At 43.7% G+C, this 15,139-nt stretch overlaps 1 protein-coding gene across 1 annotated transcript in view; it reads left to right on the forward strand.

Moving 5' to 3' along the window:
* PKD1L1 (polycystin 1 like 1, transient receptor potential channel interacting) overlaps window positions 1-15,139 on the forward strand; it is a 1,739,639-nt gene that overhangs the window by 1,018,474 nt on the left and 706,026 nt on the right. The window contains exon 34 of the mRNA XM_086964902.1: window positions 2,104-2,160. Coding sequence (XP_086821028.1) covers window positions 2,104-2,160 — 57 coding nt within the window. The remainder of the gene's footprint in view (window positions 1-2,103; window positions 2,161-15,139) is intronic.

Consider the following 15,139-nt stretch of genomic DNA (forward strand, 5'->3'; position numbering starts at 1 on the left):
AACAGTTGACGGAACACTCAGCTGCGTGATTGCCCTCCCCTCTTATCAGCAAGTCAAGGGTCCCTATTGTGAACACATGTGGGGTAGGATTGACACGAGGATTATGGGGATATCTTTTCTTTGTTTCACAATACTGTGATTGTAATGCCAAGTGTTTTGTAAGGTATAAAAGACGGAGTCTCAGCTCACTTGTTAGAGCCCCTCCCGATGACACCTTGTTTCGTGTCTGAAATGACAGGCTCTCCTCATGAGAAATAAACTCTGTTCTTGTGATTCCTGCTCCCAGCGCCCGTCTCTTTATTTTGGTAACTATTCAGAATGAGGAACTAATAGGCGACTTGCGCCAGCCATCCGGGCATCGATACTGGTACGGAAACCCACATTTCTACAGTTACCACCAATTCCAATTTGGGTTTTATTCGACGTTTGGAAACATGATGACCTAAATAATCTACAGATTCAACACAAATTTGCATTTATCCAGACTGACAGTAAGGCCCACATTCTTAAGGGTAGTAAGTACGATCGGAAGTGTGGAATTATGACTGTCCACAGATTTTGAGTTTGTTAGGTTTTCTGGAACAAAGAAGGGCTGTACACCAACGAACCATCTCCAGATAAATTATCTTATACATTAGGATCTGCTTTGGGCTGGACAAAATGCAACCTCCAGTTGGTTTACGTGCTCACTCCTCCCGAGCAAAGGCTGCAACCATGATGCTAGTACAAGGTGTGCCTTCCTTAGACATTTGCCAGATGGCTCTGTGGATGCCCCTTCACATGTTCCGAAAGCACCAACGCCTATACAGCCAGGTCTAACGACGCAAGCCTTTCACGTGATCGGTCTTCCAAGATTTCCTAGTCTGAGTCATTCCACAGACTCACCAACTGGGAGGTACTGCATCAGTATTTATTCAAAAGATGAGGAATCTGCGGTTAGAAATCTCTATCAGAAGAACCAGTTACTTCTTTTCGTAAAGCGCTTTTTCTGGTAGAAAATGTAGCTGCAAATTCATCACCTGCTGTCTCTACTCCCATTCTGTTGCTTGGTCTCATTCAGGCCAATCTTAATAAAACTCCATCTCAAAAGGTTCTGTACACTGTTTCATATTAGTTTCTGTGGGCTAACGCCAGCGTGAGCAGGTGATATATGTGTACTGGTCCCGAAATCATGTCTGCACAAGACGGAGCAGCATGACATCGCACAATGCCACCTGTCAACGCTAGAGAGAATTGCTATGCAAAAGCTTCCAGATCCAATCTGACGCCTGGGGATAGTCAAAAGGTGACAAATCTGCTGTAGAATAGATTCTCCACCAGAATGGCGTTATAGAAGGTAAATAACTTGTTCATCTAGGGTAGATTCAATATAGGAATAGAGCATCATCCAAAATAATGTAAAAGGAACAAGAGAGAAAAAATTATTGTAACATAACCGAGGACAATGGCCTGTGCATTATACATTTCATATTTTGGTATACCTACTGAATTTTTAACCTCCAGGGGAGGGACTGTTCAGAAACTATATAACGAGTTGTACTCCTTTTTCTTCATTTCTGGGGTTGATAGTGTTTAATAAATTGTACATGAATAGATCACGAAGTTCACAATGCCACCCACCCATTTTGCAGGTCCACCCACTCCATTTTTAACATCTTGATGAAGCATTAGATGTTTACAAACTCATATAAGCCTAAGAAATAATAAGATTGTTTTAGATGAAATTTAACTCTATTCCAACCAAGCTTTTCAAAGCTTAGTTGTTCAAAGTGGAAATGACGATGCCAAAAAGGTGTGTATGGCCACACATCTAATGTCAAGTGAAACAGCCTTGGGGAAATAATGGGTTCACTTTTCTTATTGTTTGGCTCTTCTCAAGTGCACCCGCAATATCATATTACAAAAATTACACAAAACCTCAATTCAATTAAATATAGATATTAACTAGGAACTAAATTAAATTAGTGAGAGACGTGTTATGGACAATAGAATAGGTGTATGATTGAACAAAAGTTGATAAAGTTTTCAAAATGATAGAAAAAATATTGCACGGATCAAATTAACACATTTTAAATGTTGTGTTTTTTTCCTTTTCCCTTTTAGGAAGAAATAACTGATTTATTATTAATGCTAAATGATCTCATGATTACTACAAAGCAGGTACAGTGATTAATTGTGATGCATATATCATTGGGGCCATTGATGAGGTGCTGAAAAGTAATGCTATGAATTCTTAGAGTTTCTTGAAAGTGTGTTTCTGTAGATCATTTGTACTTGGAACACTGTCATTACATTGGTCTTTTGGGTCTAAGAATGAGAGTTTAATCGTGTAAAAACAGTCTTTCGAGCTGTAGCCTTATTAAAAAGGAGTGCCCAGAGGAACGTGGTAGCTACAATCTGGAGAACAATTTAAAACTGGTTCTTGGCTAATGTGTGCTCAATGAGTGGGATGATTGCAGTTAAAGTATTGTCAGATTTGCTAAATTTCTGAAGATGTGGGGCTGCTCACCAAAGACCTCCAGGCCTCCAAACGGACATGCCGAAAACTGGAGAAGAACTGGCACCGCGAACGAACACCGGGCAGCTACGCAGCCAACAAGAACGCCACCCACAAACACCATCACCTCATCAGAGCCGCCAAAAGGGCCTCATTCAAAGACCGCCTAGACAACAATGCACACAACAGCGAAGACCTCTTCAACATAGTGAAGGAACTCTCCAACCCCATTGACATCCCACCCTGGCGAAACCTCTGCGACTCGTTGGCCACCTTCTTCCACCGCAAGATTGTCGACATCCACGACAGCTTCAACGCCACAACCACCCTGACAACCACCGAGCCCTCCACCCCCGCCGACCACCACCCGCACCCATGGAGAACCGCAGCCTTAAGGCCCGGCGGCGCAGGGTACGCCTGAAATCCCCGGGATTCACCTGCCTTGTCAAAACAGAGACACAGACTCTTCGTCTGGCGTAGAAGATGGTATTTATTAGCTGCAGCTAGTACAGTGGTCTTAGAAGTCGTCAGTACAACGAGGTTCAAAAGAGACTGCCACTTAACTCCGTGGCGCACAGGTTTATATACAATACAATACAATGCAAAAGGCAATCACACAAGAGCATGAGCTATAGGCAAACGTTATAGACAATGTTTTAAGACTAAGGCAACTCAAATTCCCGGTTCCATTTGTCACTCGACCCCTTAAGTACATTACAAAAGAATCCACACAATTCGATTTACAAGTAGAGAAAACACAGCTGCGTGTTGTAGAAGGACAGTCATAAAACAGGAGAATGCATGAGACATGTAGCGAAGGACAGCAGATAAGATAACTTAAAGGAAACTATGGTGTGAAACAACATGTAGTCCGGACGGGGATTAATCAGCTCAGACAGGAATTAGTGTACTCGGCCAGACCCTGACACTCGTTAGTAAACATAAGCAAAGGAGCCACCTGACACGCAAAGGCAGAAATGACAAAAACATCGCGTTCGCCGCGCTACCTGAGTGAGGGCAACATAAAAGGGCGGCGATCACAAAATAGAGGCTGAGCACAAACAAATTCATAATTTTCAGAACCTCAGACCCTCCTTTTGCCATTACTCAGGCAAAAACAAACCAACTCATGCTAATCTGAGTCGGAATCAACACTAATGTTCATGAAATCCTCAAGCTGTTGCTGTACCATCATTCTAATATTCTCTATCTTCTGAGTCGCAGATTGTGGAACACATAAAGTAGCCAACAGGCCACAAACTGCAGGACCACATTGGACGCATAGGCAACAGGAGAATATGATGGCCAAGATTGCTCCAAGCAACGTTAAAATCTTCCATCCCCAAGTTGACAATATTCCCCAAAACCATCCCATAACTGACCAATCTCCTTCATCCTGATGAATCGACTCGGAGACCGTGTGCAATTTGGAAATGGCTTGGTATACTGCAGGGGCTTCATCTTGAATATAATTGCAGCAACTAGATCCGATCAATCTACAGACACCTCCTCGGTCCGCTAAGATCACATCTAGCGCAATTCGATTTTGCAACGTCATAAGACGGTCAGCCTGAAGCTCTGCTGGAATGTTACCTATCGCACCTGCAGTAACATTAATAGTGATCTCAACCACTCGAACCAGTTGCCTGATATGTCTGCTGTTGATCATCGGGCCCCAAAAGGGAAGGAATCCTTTGAGGAAATATCCTCCCTCTTGTTCTGCTGTGTCTTTGGCATCAAATACACCTCTGCTATGTCTAACTCTTTGGTGGTCTGACGGAGCCGTATATGTAGGGGGAAGGAGAAAAGCTATGTAACAGGTTCCAGAAAAGTTAGAAGGGAGCCAAGTGTAAGCTCGGTCATTACAAACAAAATATGCTCCTTGAGACGGAACCAGCGGAGGGAAATCAGAGGACGAGAAAATGTACGTATATAAACATTTCTGCTTGATGTCAGCTTTCTTGCTGTTGGCTTGGAGACAAAAATTACCTTGATGGGGTACAGTCCATACTAGAGAAGACTCACCCTTCTTAGTTTTGTCACCAAGGATAGACACATAGTGGGTAACATTCCATCCATCATAAGCTCTCTTCTCATCTAATGGAATCTTATTCTTCTCTGTAATCTTAGCCATTACCCCACTATACCGTTAATCAAAAAGCTGTGACTGAAATCTAGTCCATTCCTAGAAGTTCTTACAGGGTTTTTAAGTTTGTTGTGGTATGCGGCTGAAAACATTGTCAGATAGGCCCAAGCTGAACCTTCGTATGAGAAAGGAAGAACCAGATATGGCATTCCCTTTTGTATATTGTGTGGCATAAGTCCGCACACCCAACAATCAGTCATATTAACAGCCAACTGATGTTGGTGCAACAACTGAATAAACGTATTATTCATATATTCGGCTCTCCTTATCTGTTCATGAGGGGGTAGAGTATGCATTTTGTGTGAAAAGACAGAAAGACGAGAAGGCAAAGAAGTGGTCGAATTAGCAACATTTCATGATTGCAAAACATGTATGATCCAACCTGTGCAAGCTAATAAAATACACAAAAACATTAGAACACACAAATCGACTACGCAATAATTTACAATACTTTGATCTCATTTCCTGCTTCCTATTTTCCCTACCTACGATTGTTGTACCATCCATCTTTATCTAAAAAAAATGTCGCTCACGGCAATCTTCCTTAATCACTCAGCTACTCACTTCTGTATACCATGAGGCACTAGCCTCTTACTAAGAGAACAAAAATCAGGTTGCAGTCTGAGTCTCCTACCGTGACCCTATGAAGGAGACAGATGGCACATCTAATACTAATATCATACAAAAAGGAAGCAAAAAGGACCCAAAAAGGAATGTCTTTTAAGTAATGAAAAGAAGTGTTCAAAAAAATGTTCAGTTCTGTTTGTTAGCTCTTGGTCTTAAGTTGTAACGTGTTTTGCTCGGCACGGTCTGGTCTCTGAATAAAGTTTCTGGATCGGTAGTGTCTATTCGATGATGCACAGGCACAGCGGCTTGAAGAATATCATCATCTGCATTTTCAGACTGAGTCCCATAAATTTGAGCATCACTGAAAGGAACAAAACAAGGAACCGCTGCAGTGTCTGATTCCCTTACACCACTACGAATCCACTGGTCGAAGGATAATGGCAGTGGCACCTTTTTACAGTGCACTCCATGCACCCAGTTGCGCTTGCCAACCACTTTCACAGCCGTGCGGGTAACAAGCAAAACTTGCGTAGGTGCAGACCAGCGAGGCTCCAAGTTCTTGGTCCTTTGAAAGTTATTGATGCAGACCCAGTCACCGGGCAAAATAGTGTGACCTGGGTCTGTAGAAGCCTCCGGCAAAACACTTTGTACCTGTTGGCGAAAAACACTTAATATAGTAGTCAAATCATGCAAATAGTCAATTAACAAAGGATATGGTATGTCTGAATATCTTTTGGGGCAGGGGACGCCCCAAACATTAGCTGGGCGTCCAAATACCACTTCATATGAGCTAAGTCCCATACGAGAGTGCACAGTAGTTCGGGTTGACAAAAGAGCTAGGGGCAAGGCATCAGGCCAAGCAAGACCCGTACTGGCTTGAATCTTGGCCAGTTTAAGCTTCAGTGTACCATTGTAACACTCAACCAAACCCGCTGACTGTGGATGGTTTGCCGCATGGAATTTCTGTCTAATACCAAGACAAGAACATACTTTCTGCATAATCTGGCCCATAAATTCACTTCCACTGTCACTCCAGACAATGCGCGGCAAACCGAATCTGGGGAAAAACTCCTTAATCAATACTTTAGCAGTTGACAGAGCAGTGTTATCCTTCAATGGGTAGGCCTCTATCCAATGGGAAAAGGTACATACCACCACCAGAACATACTTGAGGTTGTTGCAGCGATCCATATGAATGTAATCAATCTGCAACACTTCAAAAGGATATGACGGGGGAGCAAAATGGCCTGCCGGAGTTGGGGTACCCTTTCCTGGGTTAGGCATTAAACAAACAATACAATGCTTAACCACATTTTCTGCACATTTCGGAATTCCTTCATTCTGCCGTACCTGAGCCAAGAGCTTACATATGCATTTTGCACTAATATGGGCAGGACCATGAGCCATAGTCACGACCGGTAACACATAAGCGTCGGGTAACAACCATCGCTGATGTTCCGACAACTCCGTCCAACAACCCAGCAAATCTAACATTCCTGTACTTTCTTTCCACGTACTCAATTCCTTCTCAGTAGCCTCTCCCTGAATCGTTTCACACTCTCAACCGTGTCTTCACACATTACAATTTCCCTAACCCAATTTGCAGGACCTGCCACATACATTCGACTAGTGGTGTTTCTAGCTGTAGTTTTCGCTACCTCGTCTGCAAACGCATTTCCACCACCCACATCATCTGTAACTTTCTTATGTGCGCTACACTTTATGATAGCTATTTGTGTAGGTAAGGTAAGTGACTCAAGAAGATCAGTCACTAACTGACCATGCTGAATCTTTGTCTCGTGGGAGGTAAAGAATCCTCTTTCCCTCCACAACTTACCAAAACTATGTGCAACACCGAAGGCGTACTGACTATCTGTGTACACATTCACTCTCTTTCCCTTCGACAACACACACGCTCTAGTCAAGGCTATCAATTCAGCTGCTTGGGCTGAATTATGTCCAATACGTGCCGTCTCAACAATTGTGCATAAGGTGGTAACAGCATAGGCAGAAGTAGTTTCTCCATTTGGAAGCTTAAAAAAAGAACCGTCCACCCATAGGATCATGTCCAGGTCCTTGAGTGGAGTGTCCTTTAAATCAATCCTACCCTTCGTTTCTTCTTCTGTTCGAAGAAAACAATCATGCTTTTCCTGATCGTCTTTCTCATCTGGGAGCGGCAACAATGTAGCTGGATTTAACGTGTTACATCTTTTAATATGTACATGGCTCGCTAAAAGTGTCCGCTCGTAACCAGACAAACGAGCACTCGTGAGATGCTGCATCTTGGTTCTATTCAGCAAGGTATCCACTTCATGTGGAAGCATAACAATAAATGTGTTATCCAACACTAATCCGGCAGACTGTCTAATAGAAATTGCGGCAGCTGCCGTAGCTCTGAGACAACTGGGCAAAGCTTTAGCTACAACCTTCTTTCTCATGAACGTACAATGTAAAGGACTTACTATAATCTGGGGTACCCAACACTGGAGCAGAACACAGGGCAGTACGTAAGTCAACAAAGCTTTTCTGACATTCATCCGTCCAAGGGAGCAGATGGGGCGTATCTTTCAACGTTAGTGCCACCAATGGTTTTGCCAAAAGTGAGAAATTGGGAATCCATTGTCTACAGTAGGAAGTGATACCCAAAAAGGCACGCACTTCTCTCTGTGTCGTAGGTACAGACATCTGTGAAATAGCATGAATACGTTCTGGAGTCAATCGCCTTCCCTCCTTCGACAAGCGATGACCTAAGTAGGTCACTTCTTGGCGGGCATATTGCAGCTTAGAGGGTGACACCTTATGATTTAAAGCATACAAATGATGTAACAATGCAACAGTCACACTCTTACACACATCTTCCGTATCAGCAGCCACCAGCAAATCATCCACATACTGAATAAGCGTAGCACCTGGGGGCAAAGAAAAAGTACCAAGTTGAGACTTAAGAGCTTTGCTATAGATAGAGGGACTCTCGCAGTAGCCTTGAGGAGCTCTTTTAAATCAGAAACTTCGGCCACCTAGAGAGAAACCAAAGATATCCCTACTTTCTTCAGCAATAGGAATACTAAAGAAAGCGTTCTTGAGGTCTATCACTGAAAACCAAGTCACCGAAACAGGGATCATCGTCAATAAGGCTGTAATGTCCGGAACAACAGGGAACTGTGGCACCACTATTTTATTGACTTCTCTCAGGTCAATAACAATCGATAAACAGGAGGCTGTGAAAGATCCGTTCTCTTAAGGATCGGAAGAACAGGACTGTTACAAACATTGCCTCTGGTCTCTTCAACCACACCTTTCTGATTATAATCATCAACAATGGCCAACAGTGCTCTCTCTCCATCACTAGAAATACGATATTGAGGAATACGTGGCATTCTAACATTCTCTTTAACTGTGACAACATACGGTGGGATCGCAAGACGACCCACTTCATTCGGGCCCGTAGCCCAAAGACTGTCTGGGAGAGAAAGCAACTCGGGTGGAAACTGGTCTCGGGACAAATACATGGAAGACGTCAAGTTCTTTCCCAACGTAAGATGCACACCAGAAGGGGAACAGTACAATGTTGCATGCAGTCTTTTCAATAGATCTAGACCAAGCAAATTTTCACCACAACCAGTTGTCAGGATAAGTGAAGCTTCCAAATCATAAGGACCAATCGAAACAGGCAAAGGGCAAGAAACCGAATTACGGACTGGGGCGCCAGAAAATCCCACAGAGGTATTCATTAAGCTAGACAAAGGTGCCCCAGGAAGTTTAGAATGAATGATAGAACTTCTCATCGCACCAGTATCCAAAAGAAATGGTTCTGAAACACGCATAGTATTGACAGTAACATACGGCCCATTTTGATCTACTGGAATCGACACAACTCCCTTACTTCGTCCATGGCTGTCCTATTCAATCTGAAAATCATCAGCCCTATCTTCAACATGATAATCATCATTGTAATATTGTGTGGACGGAACTGTCTGCTGGTCAAAGTAATTTGAGGTAAATGAAGAAAAAGAACGCTGCTCCTGAGAGGACGCACCTCGTCCTCTACCTCTAGATCCTGTCTGAAAATTACCACGACCTCGGGGAGCGGACATCCTATTATTACGCTGTAATAAAACCGGACAACTATTCTTGAAATGTCCCTACTCCCTATAATATGCACACTGATTAGGACCTAACGAAGGTCGCGGCGTAAAATCTTCGGGCTTTTGCAACAATCTCTGAAACTGTGGAGGCTGCTGAAACTGGGAAGGTTGCTGATGCTGATTCGAGCGAGGCGGATACGCTTGCTGTAAAAGAACCTTTGTTTTTAAATCTCTGTTTTTCTTCTCTTGTTTCTCCTTCTCCTCCTTATCTCTATTCTTGTAAAACTGTGCAGTAGCCAATATTTTAACAGGGGAAGAGACAGCCCATGCGCTTTCGGAACTCTTTAATTTATTCGATAACTCAGGAAGCAAGTTATATACAAACTTGTCCACAAACAATTGCTGACCACCCTCTACACTCAAATCCTGACCACTATGGTCAATAAACGTCTCTTCAAAGCGAGTGAAGAAATCCGAGACGCTTTCATCTTTCTTTTGCTTGTATTCAGCCAGCTTATGCCAATTTACTCGCACCGCAGGCATCAATGTCTTCATCAATCCTCGGGTTTCGTACCACCCACCTGATTCGCATCCGCAGCTCTGATAGCAGCCCAATCACCACCTAATTCAGCCACATGATGTTCCTTACGAATCCGTGCCCATATACCTTGCGGAACAACATTTCCGAATAGCATATCAATGTCGGCCAAATTCATAATACAGGCGTCAACTGTTTGGGACAATTCTTTATAATATCCAGAAGGATTTTTACGGGGGTCTGGAAGAGTTTTCTTAAGCGCCAATACTTCAGACCTTTTCCAGTGTTCGTGGACCCAAATACGCTGGAAATGAGCAGGGATTTGAGGTGGACCAATCACCTCTTCTCTCCATTCAGGAGGAACTTCACGCATCGGATAATTCTTACTACCTTGTTTATGGTAATGGTAAAAGTATTTATAAAGTGCTAACATTCATCCTAAAAGGATATCCTGGCGCTAAAATTAACAATGAACGTGTAACTGGTGGTTGTTGATGGTGATATTGTGATTTAGTGGGTATTAGGGAACAGTGTTGTTTTACGTTTTTTCCTAAAGACAAGATGGTCATCTGTGAGTCTCAGATCTGTCGGTAAATTGTTCCACAGGTTTGCTGCTAAGTGTGAGAAGGCACGGCCTCCCGTCCTAACCTTCTTTATTCTAGTGGTTATCGCTCTTGCTGTGTGTTGAGAGCGAAGATTTCTATATGGAACATAGCAATTAATTCTGTTTTTTAGGATGGTTGGACCTGTTTTGTGCAATGCTCTGTGGGTGAGGCACAGTATTTTAAATGTGGCTCTTTCTCTCATTGGCAACCAGTGTAAGGCTCTCAGACAGCTTGTAGCGGAGTCATATTTTCTTTTGTTACATACGGCTTTTGCTGCCGCATTCTGAACAAGCTGTAGCTTTGAGAGTAGGTAATCTGCCATGCCGACGAATAGGGAATTCCCATAGTCAAGTCTACTAAATAATAGTGACTGTACTAAGATCTTTCTACATTCCAGGGGAATCCATGGAAACACTCTTCGTAGCATTTTCAGTAGTGCAAAGCCTTTACCACAGATAGTTGTCACGTGGTTATTCATTGACAATTTATTGTCAATGTAGATTCCCAAATTCCTTGCCATCTGGGTTGGTTTGGGGGGGGGCACCAAGAATGTTGGGCCACCAGGTGTCATCCCAAAGTTGTTGGGAACCGCCGAACAGTAAAATCTCCGATTTATCAGCATTTAATTTCAGGCAGTGATTATGCATCCATCTGGATAGTTCATAAAGGCAGTTGAGTAGTCTATTTTTGGGATCTTCTTCACCATCTAAGGCAATCATTAGTTGTGTATCATCGGCGTATGAGCAGATGTTGAAGCCCCACTTTTTCCCGATCGTGGCCAGTGATGATACATAAACATTAAATAATGTTGGACTTAATGATGCCCCCTGTGGTACACCATACTTGATCTTACAGGGTGTAGAGGTGTAGCTGCCTAATCGGACAGATTGTGATCTGTCTGATAAAAAAGAATTCAACCAGGTTAGGGCTTTTCCCTGCAGTCCTTTTGCAGCTAACATTTGCATCAGGAGGTTATGAGATACGGTATCAAAAGCCGCTGATAAATCTAACAATATCAGGGCCACCGTTTTACCTTCATCAACCTGGCTTCTGATGTCATCCAGTACTGCCAATAGAGTTGTTTCTGTACTATTGTCCGATCTGAAGCCCGTCTGCGAGACATCGAGCAGGTCATTAATTTCCAGATAGTTTGATAATTGTTTGTTCACTAATTTTTCCAATACCTTTGAAAGATATGGCAACTGCGAGATGGGCCGATAGTTGGCAGGGTTGTTTATGTCCGTACCAGCTTTTTTAAGTAAGGGAGTCACTACTGCTGTTTTCCAGATAGCTGGAAATTCCGCTTGGTCTAATGACTGATTTAATGCTTGCGTCACTATTGGACCAATTAAGGGGATTAGTTGTCGAAAGATGTGATGTGGGCATGGGTCCGATGGTGAGCCCGATTTAATTTCCGACATGACTTTATTTACTTCTTCCTCTGAAAAAGGGCCAAAGGCAGAGCAGGTGGCCAACGGGAGAAGCTCTGCGTCAATATGGTGCTCAGTCAATTCCTGGTCATTACTGGTGAAGGATGAATAAATTGTATCTATTTTATCAAAGAAATAATTGCTGATTTTATCACATCCCTCCTGTGAGGGTGGCAGATGTGTTGTAAGACTAGGGGGGTTGCACAGTTCTTTAACTATTTTAAAAAGTTCTTTAGAGGAATGTTTGTGTTCTAATATTTGTTGAGAAAAGTGATCTTTTTTTGCCTTTCGAATAGCTGCGTTATAGGATTTCAGTTGTGGTGGGATTAGTCTCGGAAAAAGACAGGGACAAAAACATTGTTCGAAACGCAATGAGTCTATTCACTGCCTCTTCAACTCGAGGTCCTACAATAAAACCTTTATCAAAATCAGCTTGTAATTTCAGTAGTTCCGAAGGAACTGTATCTGACTTCATATCTTCCCAACCTCTAATAAGAGTTTGACACATAACATTGAAGACATATCTCTGTGTGGGCTCTACCCTTTGATCGAAGCAACTCATGATATCTTTGGTACTATATTCTAGTCCATGCTCAATCCATTTACGAGCGAGAGAACCAAAAACTACTTTCTTGTCCGTAAGAGGAAGTTGACAACGAGATTGTCGTTTAGAGAAAGCTGGAGACAGATTTAAAGACCCAAGAAGAGGAAAAAAGAAACTTGAAACTGCATCTGCTATCCTCCTTTGTGAAGTAGGAGAATCCATCAAGAGAATAGGAGGCATTACAGATGTAGGAGGCAACAGAGACTGAAACGTAGCAGACTGAAAAGTACAAGCGGGAGAAGGTGGGGGCTGAATCACAGACTTTGAGAATGGAGCAGAAGCAGGCCAAGAAGCATTAATAGGCTGAACCGGTTGCTGAGCAATCGGCAATTGAGCAACCACTTGTTGAGCAACGGGAGGGGGTAACGGACGTGCGTTAGCATTTTGGACATAAGGCGGAGGGGAATTCAATAAACAAGACATTAGGGCATCTTCTTCTAATTCCTTATTTTTATCTGAAGAGGAAGTAGGCGGCATCTGATAGCATCTATCTATCGCCATACGATGTTGTCTCTCTAATATCTCATTCGCACCATCTACTTCGTTATCTTTAAACTGCTGGGCAGCCTGTAAAATCGACATGTCTTGTGCTTTCTTATCCTTTTTTGCTTGTTTGATTGCTTTCTGTTTGGCTTCTTTACGCCAAAGGCGAAAGGAGTCAAACATGGCCGGCCGGGCTTTTCTTTTAAACAAAATCGTTTCCAAATTGTCTAATATAGCGGGGTCAAAGCTACCATTCTGGGGCCATCTCAACACTTCACTATTTTTCGTATATCGGACCCATGTTTCGTTAAAGGTAATGGGACAAATACCGTGTTTTGAATAGAGCTCATAAGTGGGAGTTCCAACAGGAGGGATCGGACATGATTCCGATAAAAGGGAATCCCTCGTACAACCTAAACAACAAAATCTTTTGAACTTACACAGCCCAGGCATTGTCACTTCTCTAGACTGATCACAAACAACAAGGGGTATAGATCAGTGAAACAGTACAATCGTACTTACCCCTTGGCTTCAGTTATTGCAATAACTGAATAAAAACCCAAAAACAAAAACAAAGGTCTGTGGGAGCGACCCACCAAATACTTAACTAAGAATCGTTCTACACCAGCGAAGGTCCGTCTATCGTCTCGCTTTACCAAACATCATCAGAAGGGTCCAAGGCAGGGTGACAGTCAGGGCAGCAGTCGTCAGCAGCCGTCGGAGAGGAGTAGCCGCGCTGTCAAAGACCTTCGGTCCACTTCCGACATACAGGGGTCGATCACGTGGTGCGCTTCCTCCGGAATTTTCTTGCGGGGCTCCTCACGACCCTCGGGCTCAACCGCTACCGCTGAATTGGCCCCATGTTGGGCGCCAGTTCGAGAACCACAGCCTTAAAGCCCGGCGGCGCAGGGTACGCCTGAAATCCCCGGGATTCACCTGCCTTGTCAAAACAGAGACACGGACTCTTCATCTGGCATAGAAGATGGTATTTATTAGCTGCAGCTAGTACAGTGGTCTTAGAAGTCGTCAGTACAACGAGGTTCAAAAGAGACTGCCACTTAACTCCGTGGCGTACAGGTTTATATACGATACAATAAAATGCAAAATGCAATCACACAAGAGCATGAGCTATAGGCAAACGTTATAGACATTGTTTTAAGACTAAGGCAACTCAAAATCCCGGTTCTATTTGTCACTCGACCCCTTAAGTAAATTACAAATGAATCCACACAATTCGATTTACAAGTAGAGAAAACACAGCTGCATGTTGTAGAAGGACAGTCATGAAACAGGAGAATGCATGAGACATGTAGCGAAGGACAGCAGATAAGATAACTTAAAGGAAACAATGGTGTGAAACAACATGTAGTCCGGACGGGGATTAATCAGCTCAGATAGGAATTAGTGTACTCGTCCAGACCCTGACACTCGTTAGTAAACATAAGCAAAGGAGCCACCTGACACGCAAAGGCAGAAACGACAAAAACATTGCGTTCGCCGAGCTGCCTGAGTAAGGGCAACATAAAATGGCGGCGATCACAAAATGGAGGCTGAGCACGAACAAATTCGTAATTTTCAGAACCTCACCCACTGCCTGCTCTCCTGGTCCAACATCAATGACCACGAAACCTGCAAGATCATGAACACCATCCACTCTGGATCACCATCAGACCCATGCCCACACCGCATCTTCAACAAAGACAGCACAACCATTGTACCCCATCAGCGGGAAGTAATCAACATCTCCTTCGAGACAGCAACCTTCCCGGACAACTGGAAGCACGCCGAGATCAAGGCCTTACTCAAGAAACTCAAGGCTGACCCCAAGGACCTCAAGAACTTCCGGCCCATCTCCCTGCTCCCGTTCCCCGTGAAGGTCATCGAGAAAACCGTCAACAAGCAACTGAGCCGCCACTTCGAAGAGAACGGCATCCTGGACCCGTCCCAGTCTGGGTTTCACAGCAACCATTGCACCGAAACTGCCCTCATCGCCACCACCGATGACATCAGGACCCTGCTGGATAATGGAGAAACAGCGGCCCTCATCCTCCTGGAGCTGTCAGCCGCCTTTGAAACAGTCTGCCACCGCACACTACGAACACTCCTTCACGATGCTGGGATCCAAGAGAAGGCCCTGGACTGGACCACCTCCTTCCTCTCCAGCAGAACACAGAGCATCCGCCT

The sequence above is a fragment of the Lissotriton vulgaris genome, chromosome 4_1, assembly GCF_964263255.1.
Source record: "Lissotriton vulgaris chromosome 4_1, aLisVul1.2, whole genome shotgun sequence".
NCBI classification, from domain to species: domain Eukaryota; kingdom Metazoa; phylum Chordata; class Amphibia; order Caudata; family Salamandridae; genus Lissotriton; species Lissotriton vulgaris.